This window comes from Bos taurus, chromosome Y (genome assembly GCF_002263795.3).
Source record: "Bos taurus isolate L1 Dominette 01449 registration number 42190680 breed Hereford chromosome Y, ARS-UCD2.0, whole genome shotgun sequence".
Taxonomy (NCBI): domain Eukaryota; kingdom Metazoa; phylum Chordata; class Mammalia; order Artiodactyla; family Bovidae; genus Bos; species Bos taurus.
This window is the reverse complement of record NC_082638.1, coordinates 5,741,891-5,758,052: the sequence shown is the minus strand read 5'-3', so window position 1 is coordinate 5,758,052 and position 16,162 is coordinate 5,741,891. Positions and strand designations below refer to the sequence as shown.

The 16,162-nt window shown below is 44.8% G+C and overlaps 1 protein-coding gene across 1 annotated transcript in view; it reads left to right on the top strand.

The window, feature by feature from the left end:
* The window catches only part of ANOS1 (anosmin 1), a 210,844-nt gene that overhangs the window by 137,592 nt on the left and 57,090 nt on the right, over positions 1-16,162 (top strand). The window contains exon 4 of the mRNA XM_005228535.3: positions 4,812-5,034. Within this exon, the coding sequence (XP_005228592.2) occupies positions 4,812-5,034 (223 nt within the window). The remainder of the gene's footprint in view (positions 1-4,811; positions 5,035-16,162) is intronic.

Genomic DNA, 16,162 nt, shown 5'->3' with positions numbered 1-16,162 from the left:
GCAGGTGTGTGTTAGTCTCTCTGTCGTGTCCAACTCTTTGAGACCGCATGGACTATAGCCCGCCTGGCTCCTCCGTCCATGGGATTCTCCAGGCAAGAATACTGGAGTGTGTTGCCGTTTCCTTCTCCAGAGGAACTTCCCGAACCAGGGATCGAACCCTGGTCTCCTACATCGACAGCAGTCTTTACCATTTGAGCTACAGGGGAGTCAGGGAGAAACTGAGACCTCCTATTTAGGTGATTTCTTGCCCATGGGCTTATTTTACTGAATTTGATGTGTTTGTGTTCATTGTCCCATGATTTGCACACTAATTATTTTAACGTACGGTAATGGCGACCCACTCCAGTATTCTTGCCTGGAGTAATTCCAAGGGCAGAGGAGCCTGGCGGGCTACAGCCCATGGGGTCGCAAAGAGTCGGACACGACTTAGCGGCTACCCCACCACGACCACCATCTTGCATTGTACAACAAAATGAAGATAACGGTGTGTTTTTAAAAAGCACCCAAGAACCATCAGCTGCCGTTGTTAGGGTTTCATTTTCGTTTCACCATTGGCCATAAGAAAGTTGATCTTAGCTTGTTGTGCAGGTTGGGTACTGAAAACAACTTTAGTTCTGAGCTAAGAGATGGGGTTGTAGGAGAGATTTATAAGAGTCGATTAATATTCTAAAGAGTATTGATTAAAGTAGAAGTATTTTCCCCTTAATCCAGTGCATCCCATGGCGTTTCCCCCGAGTGCACTGCTTTTCTGAGCCTTTCTTTGAATGTATTGGACTTCCCTGGTGGCTCAGCTGGTAAAGAATCTGGCTGCCATGCAGGAGACCTGGGTTTGCTCTCGTTGTGCGGAAGATCCCCTGGAGAAGGGAATGGCAACCCACTGCAGTATTCTTGCCTGGAGGATTCCATGGACAGAGGAGCCTGGCTACAGTCTACTGGGTCACAAAGAGTTGGGCACGACTGAGCGACTAACACTGACATGTTTTCTTACTCCGACATCATTTTCTGTCACCCGTAAGCATTTTTGTCCTTATTCCACTGAACTCATCAGTTCTTACTAAGTGATGATGAAAGACGTGGGAAGAGACCTCTTGCACAGACGACAAATGTTCTCTCCTTTGTGTTCAGACCAATAATATTTTTCAACCGAATCCAAGAGGATTATCCAAGATGATTGACAGAGAACGTCAAAATTTGCCTTCAGTGCGTGTTAACAGTGGAACCATTAAGTAGAATGCCTCTGAAAGGTTACTAAATCCACGGATGTGTGAGACTGTCTTCATGTAAGTTCAAAGACTACAGATGGTTTCTTAGAAGTTCCAAGGCGGCCCAGTTCCCTCCTTAGAGGTCTCAGGGCCAGGCCTCCTAGGCGGGGCACGTTGGAGACTTGTGGGTGGTCATATCACTGGGGAAGCTACTCTTGCTGTGGCCTCTGTAGCATTTTGGTCAGAATAACAGAAGAATCTGGAAATGTTACACAGGAAATCTGTAGCAGTGGGGAAACAAAAGAGACATCCGTGGGTCCAGTCCTGTTGATTATCTGGTGTGACCCACTCTGCACAGCATTGTCCGTTTGTCTGTATGCACAGTCTCTTGTAATTCTCATCATCTCATCTGCAACATGACAAGCTCAGGGATCAGTCTAGAAAACTCCAGCGCAGACAGGAACTTTCCCAACTTCTTTCCATGCACCTCAAAACAATCACCCTCCCCCAAAATCACGTTTGTGAAACCCTCACGAAAAGGAGATGTATTTAATTGTATGGAACAGCCCTCACATCCACTGGAAGATCCAAATTATTGTACAAATCATGGTCATTTGGAGAAGGGAATGACAACCCACTCCTGTATTCCTGCCTGGATAATCCCATGGACAGAGGAGCCTACAGTCCACGGGGTTTTAAAGAGTCAGACATGCCTGAGCGACTAATACACTCAGATGAATCAAAGAGAATGAAATAAAAAGACTGAGAAGACCATAAACTTGAATTTAGATGACACACTCAAAACGTTGTTTTCATATATATATATATATATATATATTTTTTTAAAGGAATGTTGTTAAGGGTTTCTCACAGTGACTACACTCTGAAACAATTGATGGAACAATAGTTCACATAGTAACTGTAGAGACTTAACTCACTAATTAGCAAATAGTCCTGTCATCCCCTTGTATTAGGGCTTCCATAGTGGCTCAGATCGTAAAGAACCTGCCTGCCGATGCAGAAGATGTAAGAGATGCAGGTTCGATCCCTGGGTCAGGAAGATCCCCTGGAGGAGGGCGTAGCAACCCACTCCAGGATTCTAGCTTGGAGAATCCCCATGGACAGAGGAGCCTGGTGGGCTGCAGTCCATGGAGTCGCGAAGAGTCGGTAGGGATTGAGCGCCTAACACTTTCACTTCATGGTCATTCTGCTTTCGCTCTCAGTGGGAACCAACGTTCCAGGTCTGTCTCTGCCCATGTGTTTGTTTTTGACTTTGACCTGTTAGCTCGGCGAGTAAACTAGCAACAGGAGGAGACAACATCTCTGTTTTTCTGTCTCGGTTCAAGGGCATGGTGGTCGGCACATGGGTGATTAGAGTCACGTGGACAGAGAGCTCTTTCTTTGTTTTCTGATTCCAAGTTACACCTCGTTTTCATATGTAAACAAGTTTGCACTCAGCTGATTTGATTACACCATAATACACACTTAAGTCCCTGTGGTTGCTAACTTAGCCAGCAGTAAACACTTGCCAGCTTGAATAAAATCATTTCTGCTTGCAAAGCTCAGCCTGTGCTGCAGGGGCCAGCGATTTGGGTAACTTTAGGGCTTTCTTTCAACCCATGTAATGTATACACTTTGCTGAAAGAGGAAAGTTGACCAGCACTCCACAATTGTTCCTGATCCTTTAGCACGCCTCCTCAATTCCTTAGATTTGGGCTGGAATTTAGAACTTTTTCAAAAGCCAGTGAAGTAAAACAGATCTCGAAAGTAAGAGAACAGTGAGCTGTGAAACTAAGAGAGAAAAGCCTTAAGAACTGATAATGCTTTAAATGTTTTACAAAGTTTTTTTTAATTATCTACACATTTATGCTACTTCAGTATTGAAAATGTAGCCTTTTTTCTGTCTTACCTGGATAGTTCTTGAGCTGAGACGCGATTTTAATCCAATCAGATCATATTATTTTCAAATTTTATACATGACTGTTGTCGCTGTTCAGTCGCTAACAGTCGTGTCCGACTCTATATGTAATTATTAACAATCAATTGTATTGACGTCTACAATTTGAATTCAAACCTTGGGACTGAACTTTTTCCACCTAGTACCTCCAGTGTTCCACTTTTTGTATTAAAGAGTGTGAAATTTCCCCCTGGTATTTGTCAGAGGGCTGATGGCATGTACATTAAATTTGTACTTTAAATTTACAGGGTCGGGACTCAGAATGTATTAACCATAATCTGTGGATGTGTGTGTGTCATTGATGTGTATCTGTTGCGTCTAATATAAAGTTACAGTTCATGGCTCATACTTCTTTAGAAAATCAACATATCATTTCTTTGAGGCTTCCCTGGTGGCTCACACAGTAAACAATCTGCCTGCAGTGCAGCAGACCTGGGTTCGATCCCTGGGTCGGGAAGATCCCGTGGAGAAGGGAATGGCAACCCACTCCAGTATTCTGACCTGGAGAATTCCATGGACAGAGGAGCCTGGTGGGCTGCAGTCCATGGGGTTGCAAAAAGTCAGACATGACTGAGAGGGAAAGAAAGCAAGTACATTTATTTTGTAAACAATTCAAGGAAAAATCTGATGGAGCAAGATTCTTCTTTCCTTCCCTACCCACATGCAGATACAAATACACACATCCCTCCTCTTTTTCCATTTTGACAGTATTGATGATGAAATTTGTTTACATTCCACTCTTTCCAGAAAGGACTTGAGATAGCTTTTTAAATTCTAAAATATATTCTGTATATGAAAATAGGAGTTTACATAAAAGATACTTTATGGGATGATCATCACTTTTATAAAAGGAGTAACTATAGTTTCTTTTTATTTTTTATTAATCTTTTTCTTTCTATTGTGGTATAGTCGATTAACAGTGTTGTGATAGCTTCAAGTTGGACAGCAAAGGGACTCAGTCAAACATATGCATGTATCCATCCTACTTCAAATGCTCTTCCCATCCAAGCTGACACATAACAGCAGAGTTCCCTTTGCTGTACAATAAGTCTTTGTTACTTATTCATTTTAAATACAGCAGTGTGTCCATGTCCATCCTAAACTCCCTGACTATCCCTTCCCCCATCCTTCCTCCTGGGAACCATAAGGTTATTACAGAGTATTGAGCAGAGATCCCTGTGCTGTCCAGCAGGTCCTTGTGGGTTCTCTGTGTTCAATAATGTTCAGTACAACAGTGTTCATGTCATCCCAAACTCCCTAACTATCCCTTCTCCCCATCCTTCCCCCAACCCAGCAACCGTAAGTTCATGGCTAAGTCTCTGCATCTACTTCTGTTTTGTACATAAGTTCATTTGTATCATTTCTTTTTAGATTCTTCACATAGGGGGTGTCATACAATGATTCTGCATCTCTGCCTGACTCACTTCACCCAGTATGACAATCTCTAGGTCCATCCACGTTGGTGCAGATGACACGACTTCATTCTTTTCAATGGCAGTGTAATATTCCATTGCATATATGTACCACATCCACTTTATCTATCCCTCTGTTGAAGGACATTGAAGTTGCTTCAGAATTTTGACCTGACTCTCCGAAGTCGTGGACATCAGACCCCATGAGTCTTTAATTTAAGGATTTCTGTTCTCTCACAGTCTCTGTTCCCCAAGAAGAATTACGAGTGTGTGACCAGCTGTGAGTTCCTCAAGTACATCCTGTCGGTGAAGCAGGGAGACTGCCCCTCCCCAGAGAAGGCCAGCGGGTTCGCCGCCGCCTGCGTGGAAAGCTGCGACGCGGACGACGAGTGCTCTGGGGTTAAGAAGTGCTGTTCCAATGGCTGCGGGCATACCTGCCAGGTGCCCAAGACGCTGTACAAAGGTGAGGAGCAGGGCAGAGCCGGGGTGAAGGGGCCTGCAGCCTCACAGCTGCTTGTGTATGCGCGTGGGAGAGGGTGTCCATCAAAGACGTGACGATGGCCAGGAAACACGGAGCTGCAAGAAAAAATAACCTGCATCACACAAACATCTGAAAATTTGTGAACTCACGTTGTGGTGCAGTGAATCGTCCATGTGAACACTTATCCATGTATTTACTGAAGTACGGTTGATTTACAATATTGGTTTCCTGCGGACAGCCTCGTGACTCAATATAACCATTGAGTGTAATAATAATAGAATAGAATAAAAATGATAAAATATATTGTATTTTAATATAATCAAATATATCATAGTACAATATATTATATTTAATATAATAAAGTATATTTTAATATTATAAATATATATTAAAATATAATACTCTTCCTTCACCCTTGGCTTCCCTGGTGGCTCAGACCGTAAAGCATCTGTCTACACTGCGGGAGACCTGGGTTTGAGCCCTGGGTTGGGAAGATCCCCTGGAGAAGGAAATGGCAATCCACTCCAGGACTATTGCCTGGAGAATCTCATGGACAGAGGAGCCTGGTAGGCTACAGGCCATGGGGTTGCAAAAAGTCAGACACAACTCATAAAATATAAATATAATAAAGTATATTATATTTAATGTAATAGATATAATAAATACATTTTAATAGAATGACTATATAGTAAATATAATGATAAACATTACATTATAAAATACACATATAATAAAATATATTTTAATATATAGTATATATAATAAAATATAATAGAATGAATACATATTAAAATATAATAATAAACATAAATATAATGAATATTTATGTGTTTGTAAATATAATAAAATAATGAAATACATAATAAAATAAATGTAATAAAAATTTATATATAAATATATATAATAAAATATGTAAATACATATATAATAAAAATCATTATACTCCAGTTAAAGTTATTATCAGGACTTCCCTGGCAGTCCAGTAGTCAAGACTTCATCTTCCAATGGAGGGCATGCGGTTTGATCCCTGGTCTAGGAGCTAACATTCCACTCGTGGTGAAAAAAGCCAAAACAGAAAGCAGAAGCAATGGTGTAACAAATTCAATGATTACTTTCAAAATGGTCCACATAAAATAAAAACTCTTTAAAAAGTAATGGCTATGTTGTATGAATCCTGCCGAAATTGACTATGTAGGAAGGCCATCATCAATTCAGGGACTTTATGGTGTGTTTTTCTCGAAAGTGAGTAAACCACCGAGGCTCTACTGGCTTCCTAGGAGTAAATGTGTTTAGATCTTTGGAAAATAGGCTAGGGGTGGCACCCTTGAAAAAGCCATAATGCACGCGTGAGTATTGTGGTTTTTCTGTTTGCGTTATCCAAGAAGAGAGGTGTGTTTGCTAGACAGTGCCATACTGACGGAAGTAAGTCAGACATAGAAGGAGAATGTCCTTACATATGGAATCTAAAAATGATACAGATGAACTTACTGAACAGACACAGACTCACAGACTTAGAGGAGGAACTTATGGTTGCTAGGGAGGAAGGAAGGGGGAAGGGATAGTCAGGGAGTTTGGGATGGACACACGGCTGTGTTTAACATGGAGAACCCACATGGACCTGCTGTTTAGCACAGGGAACTCTGCTCAATATCCTGTAATAACCTTATGGTCACCAGGGGGAAGGATGGGAGAAGGGATAGTCAGGGAGTTTGGGATGGACATGGACGCACTGCTGTGTTTAACATGCAGAACCCACATGGACCTGCTGGACAGCACAGGGACCTCTGCTCAATGCTCTGTAATAACCTTATGGTCACCAGGGCGAAGGATGGGGGGAGGGATAGTTAGGGAGTCTGGGATGGACATGGACACACTGCTTTGTTTAACATGGAGAACCAGCAAGGACCTGCTGGACAGCACAGGGAACTCTGCTCAATGTCATGTGGCAGCCTGGATGGGAGGGGAGTTTGTGATAGAAAAGATGCATGTGTACGAATGGCCGAGTCCCTTTGCTGTCCGCCTGAAACCATGACAACAGTGTTAATTGGCCTATATACCCCAATACAAAATAAAAAATTTAAAGTTAGAAAAAAAAAAAAAAGAAGGGTGTTTGCAGGGACTTTTAGTATTTTTAATAATATCTTGAGATCCTGGGCTTTCCTGGTGGCTCAGCTGGTAAAGAATCCGCCTGCAGTGCTGGAGACCTAGGCTCGATCCCAGGGTCGGGAAGATTGGGAAAAGAGAAAGGCAACCCACTCTGGTATTCTGGCCTGGAGAATTCCAAGGACTGCATAGTCCATGGGGTCACAAAGATTCAGACATGACTGAGCGACTTTCACTTTCACTTGAGATCCTAGATGGTAAGATTGCCCTCTTCCAAAAGACCGGGATGAGGCTTGTCAAACAATTTAGCTGAAGTAACACTTTGCCTTCACAGGCAGTTTCTAGGGCACTTGACTCCTGTATGCTAAGTGTTACTTGACTCTGTGCAAACGTGACCAACTTCTTTCATGCCAAACCGATGGTATTGTGTTGTGCACAAGTCTTGGACGCCACCAAAGTATACTCTGAGAGATGTAGCATTTGGTTACTTTTTGGAGTGTGATTTGAAGAGAAAAACAGAATTACTTGGCATTATGCCTTACAAGCAGAAAGAGAAATCTCTCTTGCTTTGTCACTTTGACTGTCACACATCAAGTTGATACTGTTGCACTGCTGGTTTTGAATTCAGTGCTTGCTGAGCATTTTCCCGAGTCCTTACTTACATTTTCAGAAGTCCACTGTTAGACTTATAACAACTCAGGTGTCCCAGAAGCCACATAGCTGCACCGCATTCCTCCAGCTTCCTGTTGGAAACATTCTTATCTGAAGTCTGTATAATCCATCTCATTTTCCATTTTTCTCACCCTAAGATCCTTGGAAACCTGGCATAGTTACTATCTCAAATTCAAAATAATTGCTGTTTTCTCTTTCTTAACAGACTGACATTTCTTTAATCGATCTGAGTTTTATTATTTCCACGCTTTTTATTATAAACCACAAAGAATGAGTTCTGCCAAAATCTCTCACCACTTAAGTTTTTAACAGTCTACTCTTAGGAAACCTTTTCTGTTATCAGAGATCATTTGCTATTTAACTATTTGCATTTACCATAAAAATAGGATGCTATTAGGAGGATTGTTGAAAACCCATTTGCAAAACCTTTTTTGTTTTAAAAGTAAGGTGGTTAAAAGAGGCTCTATAAATTATGCTTTTTGTGTGAAAGCAGTGAAGAGTCGCTGTGAATTTCAAGTATGCCTGGTTCACCGAGAATAAGGGGAATATTCCAGAGAGGGCCAGCATAAATGATTAACAATTAAAAGATACCCGCGATTTATTATTTTTTTTATATTTTTTTATTTATGGGTGTGTCCTGTCTTAGTTAACAGCATGCAGGATCTTTAGTTGCAGTGCACAGGCTCCTTATTGCAGTATGTGGGTTCTCCCTTGCTGTGGCGTGTGGTTTCCCGAGCTTGTGGGGGCTCTGTATAGTTTGTGGGACCCGGGTCTCTCTTGTTGAGGCACCCGGGCTCAGTACTTGTAGAACATATGGGCTTCTTAGTTCATCCACTGGATGCGGAATCTTAGTTCCCCGACCAGGAACTGAAGCTGCAACCCCCTGCGCTGACTGCAAAGCGGACTCTCCACCAATGGAACCACCAGGGAAGTCCCAGGACGCTTGCACTTGAACCTTCACATGATGCGTTTTTTTCCAGGGCTGAAGTCCCCTGTCTGCTACCAGTAACTCTGGACGTGGATGTTTATGGAGAAAGGGCATTCACAGAGAGCCAACCATCAAGACCATAAACAGGCTCTGTTGACTTGCAAGTGATTTTGGCATAATGAGCATAAGGATAATAGAGGATTATTTGGGGGGAAAAAAAATCTAAGTACACATAGAGAGATTTTCCCTTCTCTCTGAAGCATATATCTGTACACATATGTCCTCCTTCTTAAACTTCCCACCCCTCCAGGTCATCACAGAGCACCGAGCTGAGTTCCCTGCACTGTACACCAGCTTCCCACTAACTATCTGTGTTACACACGGTCGTGTATATATGTCAGTGTATATATCATGTGTATATGTCAGTGGTACTCTCTCTGGTCGCCCCACGCTCCCCTTCCCACACAATGTCCACAAGTTCTTTCTCTATGGCTGAGTCTCTCTTCCTGCCCTGCAAACAGGTTCCTCTGTACCATTTTTTCTAGACTCTGCATACATGCATTGATATGATCCAGCAGTCCCACTTCTGGGCATATACCTTGAGAAAACCATAATTCTAAATAACACACGCACCCCAGTATTCACTGCAGCCCTGTTTACAATAACCAGGACACGGAAGCGACCTGAATGTCCGTCAGTAGATGAAGGGATAAAGACATGGCCCATGGATGTTGCTGTTGTTTTAGTCACTAAATCGTGTCCAGCTCTTTTGTGACCCCATAGACTGCTGCCCGCCAGGCTCCTCCATCCATGGGATTCTCCAGGCAAGAATACCAGAGTGGGTTGCCATTCCCTTTTCGAGGGGATGTTCCCAACCCAGGGATCAAATCCATGTCTCCTGCATTGATGGGCAGATTCTTTACCACTGAGCCGCCTGGGAAGCCCGTGACGCCTATATACAATGAAATACTGCTCAGACATAAAGAGGAACAAAATGGTTTCATTTGTAGTGATGTAGTGATGTGTAGTGATGTATAACTCTTGTTATACAGAGTGAAGTAGGTCAGAAAAAGACAAGTATTGTATGAAAGTTAAAGTCACTCACTCGTGTCTGACTCTTTGCGACCCCCATGGACTATACAGTCCATGGAATTCTCCAGGCCAGAATACTGCAGTGGGTAGCCGTTCCCTTCTCCAGTGGATCTTCCCAACCCAGGGATGGAACCCGGGTCTCCCGCATTGCAGGCGGGTTCTTTGCCAGCTGAGCCACCAGGGAAGCCCGAGAATACTAGAGTGGGTAGCCTATCCATTCTCCAGTGGATCTTCCCGACCCAGGAATTGAACCGGGGTCTCCTGCATTGCAGGCGGATTCTTTACCAACTGAGCTATCAGGAAAGCTCAAGTATTGTATATTAGCACAAATATGTGGGATACAGAACAGTGGTTCTGAAGTGCAGACTTTTTCCTCAAGAAGAACACGCTCCAACACGAGTTGAGCTCGACCAGTCCCACTGTTAGCCCCGCAGCGCCGAGGCTGAGGTTGCGGGCCTCTCTGGGGCGATCTGGTGGTTGACATCATACACACCTCCAGGGCCTAATCCCACCTGCCCAGCTGTCCTGTCATCTCTAGTGTGACTGTCCAGCTACTATAAGAGGGCCCTCAACTTCAAGCTGTCTTTGGGCACCCCTGTATTATTATATTATAGGTCGGTTAAAAGATACATCGGGATCACTTAGGTTAAATCTAATACCATCACTAATTAACCAGTCGTTTTAGGCTAATAAAGAACATGGAGCTTTTTTTCTCTGAAGGTAATTTTTAGCTAATTTCTGGAGTTGTAGGAATGGCTGCCCACTCCAGTATTCTTGCCAGGACAATCCCATGGACAGAGGAGCCTGGAGGGGTAGAGTCCATGGGGTCACAGAGTCGGACGTGACTGAACGACTAACGACTAACACTTTCTACTTTCAGTATTTAAATGAGACATGAAGCATATACCTTGTGAAGGGCTTCCCTGATGGCATAGACAGTAAAGAATCTACCTGCAATGCAGGAGACCTAGGTTCAATCCCTGAGTTGGGAAGATCCCCTGGAGAAAGGCATGGCAACCAACTCCAGTATCCTTGCCTGGAGAATCCCATGGACAGAGGAGCCTGGCGGGCTACAGTCCACAGGGTCACAAAGAGTCGGACACAACTGAGCAACTAGCACACACACACACACACACACACACACACACACGTGAAGAACCAGACACTCCTGGACAGACCTGTAAGGTCTTCAATTTCCGTTTGTTCATTGTTAACTTACTGAAGTGTCAATCTCATAGGGAATCCCAAAAAGCATTTTTCTTTGTTTATAAATATTTTTTTACTGCACTGGGTCTTTGTCTGTTTGCCAGGCTTTCTCTAGTTGCTGCAGTCGGGGCTACTCTCTTAATTCCAGTGGTTTCTCTTGCTGTGGTGCATGGGCTCAGTTGCTCCCTGGCACATGGGAATCTTCCAGGACCAGGGATCGAATCCATGCCTCCTAGACTGCCAGGCAGATTCTTCACCACTGAGCCTCCAGGCAAAGCCCACAAAGCATTTTCTTAATGTCTTCCCCAGGTTGAGTTCTAAAGGGTCAGCTCAGTCTACAAGTATGGATCCCTGTTCGCTCGGTGAATATTGACCATCGGTTAGAACTCCGGGAGTTGGTGATGGACAAGGAGGCCTGGTGTGCTGCAGTTCATGGGGTCGCAAAGAGTCGGACACGACTGAGTGACTGAACTGAACTGAACTAGGAGTTACTAGGATTGCACTGACGTTCAGAACCGAAGCACACAGCCTCTGCCCAGCCCAGCAGTGAACTCATGGAGGTGGTCACTCACACACACTTGCTGTTTAAGTGGACCACTCACTTTCGAAACTTTTGCCATTAACTGATATGGGCCAACCACTGCCCTAATTTTTTTCCTCTTTCTCTCTTATGGGGCTAAGGAAAAATTATAAAAATTCATGGAAACACATATATCCTTTCTGCGCAGTCCATGTGTCTAGGAGATGCGGGCTGACCTCATAACTTCAGAGGCTTCATACGCCGGAAACCTGACTTTTTAGAAACACGGTATGTTTTGAAAAGATGGTCCACGGAGTGACCCGTTACCCTGGGGCATGTAACTTGGGGTAGTGCTGTGAGAACTGTCCTTGGCTGACGCCTCACGTTACCTCTGCAGGCTGGTATTGGGGTTTGACACGAAGGAAAAAACAGCAGTGAGGTTTTCCTTCACCCTTCAAGTAAGGCTGTTACAAGTCTCGAAGACTTGACAGTGTTACGCTGGGTGAACCAGGCCCTGTCTCTGAAACATGAGCCTTTGTGAGGCTGTGGGATGTTCACAAGCTGACCTTCTGCGGGTGACTCACAAGCTCTCGTTTGTTGGGGTTCTCCTTTGATTCCCCCCTAGTTTAGTTCTCGTTTACTTAACAGCTTTGTCAAACTGTCCTCTGTCTAGAGGTCTTGCTTTCTTAATTTACTGCCTCTCTTGATGCCCATGGCTCCCCTGATAGCTCAGTTGGTAAAGAATCCACCTGCAATGAAGAAGACCCCGGTTCGATTCCTGGGCTGGGAAGATCCCCTTGGAGAAGAGATAGGCTACTCACTCCAGTATTCTTGGACTTTCACTATGGCTCAGCTGCTAAAGAAGCTGCCTGCAATGAGAAGACCTGGGTTCCATCCCTGGGTCGGGAAGATCCCCTGGAGAAGGGAAAGGCTACCCACTGCAGTATTCTGGCCTGGAGAATTCCATGGACCGTATAGACCACGGGGTCGCAAACAGTCGGACACGACTGAGCGACCTTAACTTTCACTTTTCACTTTCCTGACGCCCAGCTGCGGCGGTCAGTTTGGGCAGGGAAAGAGAAACGCTGAACTTCTCTTCCAGACAGAAAAATGCCAGGCAGCCGTGGCCTTCAGTTTTATAGGTGGCCGAGACCCAGGGCTCATCTTTAGCGGGTGCTAACCTGCAATCAATCGCGTTATCAGTTGGTTTCTTTTCAAAAGGGGCTGATGACGCCACTGCTTTAGTATTTCCGTGAACCTGTCAGTATTTGAAATTTGTAAACGTCAGGATTTTCGAGGTGGACCACTTTTCACAAAGTGATGACTCGCATTTTGAATACAGTGACCGCATGCCCTCATGTGATAGGAACCCAGATGCCTTGAGTATAGCTGTCTTTATGAGAGACGCTGCTGCTGCTGCTGCTGCTGCTAAGTGAGAGACGTTATGCAGTGACTAATTAATGACTCACTGGAACTCTGTATCTTCGTGCACTTGCACACCTGGACTTGTGACAAGTCCTTTTATTAACACTCAACACGGGTGATTTGCAACTGCCGACTGCCAGCCTTCGTTGATTTTTCCATCAGTCTGTTTTGAACATTTTTTTTTGAAGTGTTGGGTTTCCATGCCTTAGACTTGCTACGCTTTCAAGAAACACCCCCATATATTGCAGGATGCTACACCATAGCGTTCTGACATTTTTGACGGAATCGTTTACATTTCAGATGACGAAGTTGTTTGAAACCAATAAAGAAAGATGGTAGTCATTTACATAATGAAAACCACTCTGAGGACAGATCTCTGTCCTCTGTTCCGGGGATGCCTTCAGGAGGCTGGGGGAGCTCGCAAGAATGAGACTCCTGGAAGGGGCAACGGTGGGGGCCGGGCCCCATCTGCACACAATTAACAGCCCAGAGGGTGCAGTTCCTCCCAATCAGGGCAGCCAGCTGACCCTAATGCAGACCAGATGGACCATTTCTTCACGTGCAAATGGCGAGATCATTGCCCATCAGAATGAAGGAGATACTTAAGGGAAGGAATTTGAGTTGACAGCTCCGTGATGCTCAGTCATGTGGTGTGGAGGCCCATGGCAGTCAGATGACATTCATGACCGAGGCCTCAAAGCATGCGGGTGTGGGGGCGGGGGTCCCCTGGCTGAGTTCAGGGTACTTCAGCGCTGGGCCAGTTACTGGAGCTGCATTTCCCCTAGAGGATTCTCCGTGGAGGGCCAAGGAGAAGGGCGGGTTTGCAGTCTCCGGCAGTGCTCTGTGAGGTTAGGAACCTAACGAGCCATCTTCTGTCACTTTAAAAAAAAAATGAATGTATTGTTAATTGGGGGATCATCGCTTTGCAGTGTCGTGTTGGTTTCTGCCATACAACAAGACTCAGCCCTACATGTATATATAACATGTATATATATACAATACAATACATATATCTTATATATATATGTGTGTGTGTGTGTGTGTAGATATACATAAAGCAAAGTACACCCTAAAGGAAATCAGTCCTGAATACTCATTGGAAGGCCTGACGCTGAAGCTGAAACTCCAATTCTTTGGCCACCTGATGCGAAGAACTGACTTACTGGGAAAGACCCTGATGCTGGGAAAGCTTGAGGGCGGGAGGAGAAGGGGACGGCAGAGGATGAGATGGTTGGATGGCATCACCGACTCAATGGACATGAGTTTGAGCAGGCTCCAGGAGTTGGTGATGGATGGGGAGGCCTGGCTCGCTGCAGTCCATGGGATCACAAAGAGTCGGACACGACTGAGCGAGTAACACTTAGACTTTAACCGTTTTCCTAGATTCCACATACATGTGTTAATGTACAATCTTTATCATTCTCTTTCTGATTTACTTGTATTAACAGGCTCTCATTTCATCCATCTCACTAGAACTAGAGTCAAATTCATTTTTATGGCTGAACAGTATCCCACCGTTTGTATGTAACACAACCTCTTTATCTGCCTGTCTGTCGATGGAAACACAGTAGCTTCCACGGCTTAGCTATTGTCATGAACAACTGGGGTACCTGTGTCTTTTTCAGCTGTAGCTTTCTGAGGGTATATGCCTGCTGATAGGATTGCTGGTTCGTATGGAAGGACTGATGTTGGCCTTCTGACCCTTTGGCCACCTGATGCGAAGAGCTGACTCGTTGGAAAAGACCCTGATGCTGGCAAAGATTGAAGGCGGGGGGAGAAGGGGATGACAGAGGATGAGATGGGTGGATGGCATCACCGACTCGATGGACATGAGTTTGAGTAAACTCCGTTCTCACCAACAGTGCAGTGGGGTTCCCTTTTTCTCCACACCCTCTCCAGCATTCATTGTTTGTAGATTTTTTTTTTTTTTGGTGCTTAGCCTTGCTCTGTTTAAAGAGGAAATAAAGGAATGTTTGAGTCCCAAGACCTTGATGGCGGAGGGAGACGTGAGCTCCTTGAATAGATACGATCCCAGAGGAGGTGGCAGTGAACGCCTGCGATGATTCCTCTCTGAGACTCTCAAGCGGAGATTTTTACCCCTGTTGCCATGTCTTCCTCCTAATTCTTCCTGAGAGAAGAATAAAGAAGTGGGCTGCTACTACTTTTCCAGGCGTATTCCTGAGAGGATAACGCAGTGGGCTAGGCCCTTTCTTCAGTGAACAGTTCCACACCATTTGCTTCTGCAGAGTGCTCCTTATGGGGCATTGGTTGGGGGGCTGAGGAGGGTGGAGGAGAACCCAGTTCTTGACACACACACACACACACACACACACACACACCCCTGGAGCTTGAGCTTCATAGGGAAGATAAGACATTCAGAGAGCTGGCTGTGTTCAGAGGCACTTGAATGCCTGTGTCGATGGTCACAGGTTCAACGTGGAATGGCAGAGCAAGGAATGGAGCCCTGCACTTCTAGCTGGAGGTTGAGGGAAGGTGGCTGAGAAGGCGGTGGCATCTGGACTGAGCCTGGACATATTCCAGAGTCTATGTCAGAAAACGAAAGGCAAGAGATTTCAGAACGAAGGAGACCGTGTGACCAGACCATAGCAGTAGGGAGCGCCTGGCAGTGTGGTCTGGGGAAGCCGGGTGTCGAAAGCAGGCTGTGTATTATTTCTCTTTAGTGGTTCCGTCTTGTCCAACTCTCTGCAACTCCGTGGACTGTAGCCCGCCAGGCTCCTCCGTCCATGGGATTCTCCAGGCAAGGATACTGGAGTCGATTGGCAGCCCGCACTCTTTGACTCCTGCAAGCTGCGGCTAAGACCCAACACAGCTGGAAATGAATAAACATTAGTAAATGGTATTTTTTTCATGTACACCTGTGGCCGATTTCATGTCGATGTGTTGGCAGAAACCCCCACAATACTGTAATTAGCCTCCAATTAAAATCAATTAATTAAAAAAAAATCAGTGAGCTTTTGAGCAGATACAGACGTGGTGCGTTTTAATCACCCAGCTCCATCCAGATCAGTGATGAACGGCTTTAGAATTTCCCACCATAAGAAGACCTCAGCGTGAATTCAGATCAGAATGAGATGAGTTGGAATTTCAGCCATGCCGCTAACCTGCGTCAGAACTTCTCTGTGGTTTGTAGCCTTCCCTCTGCT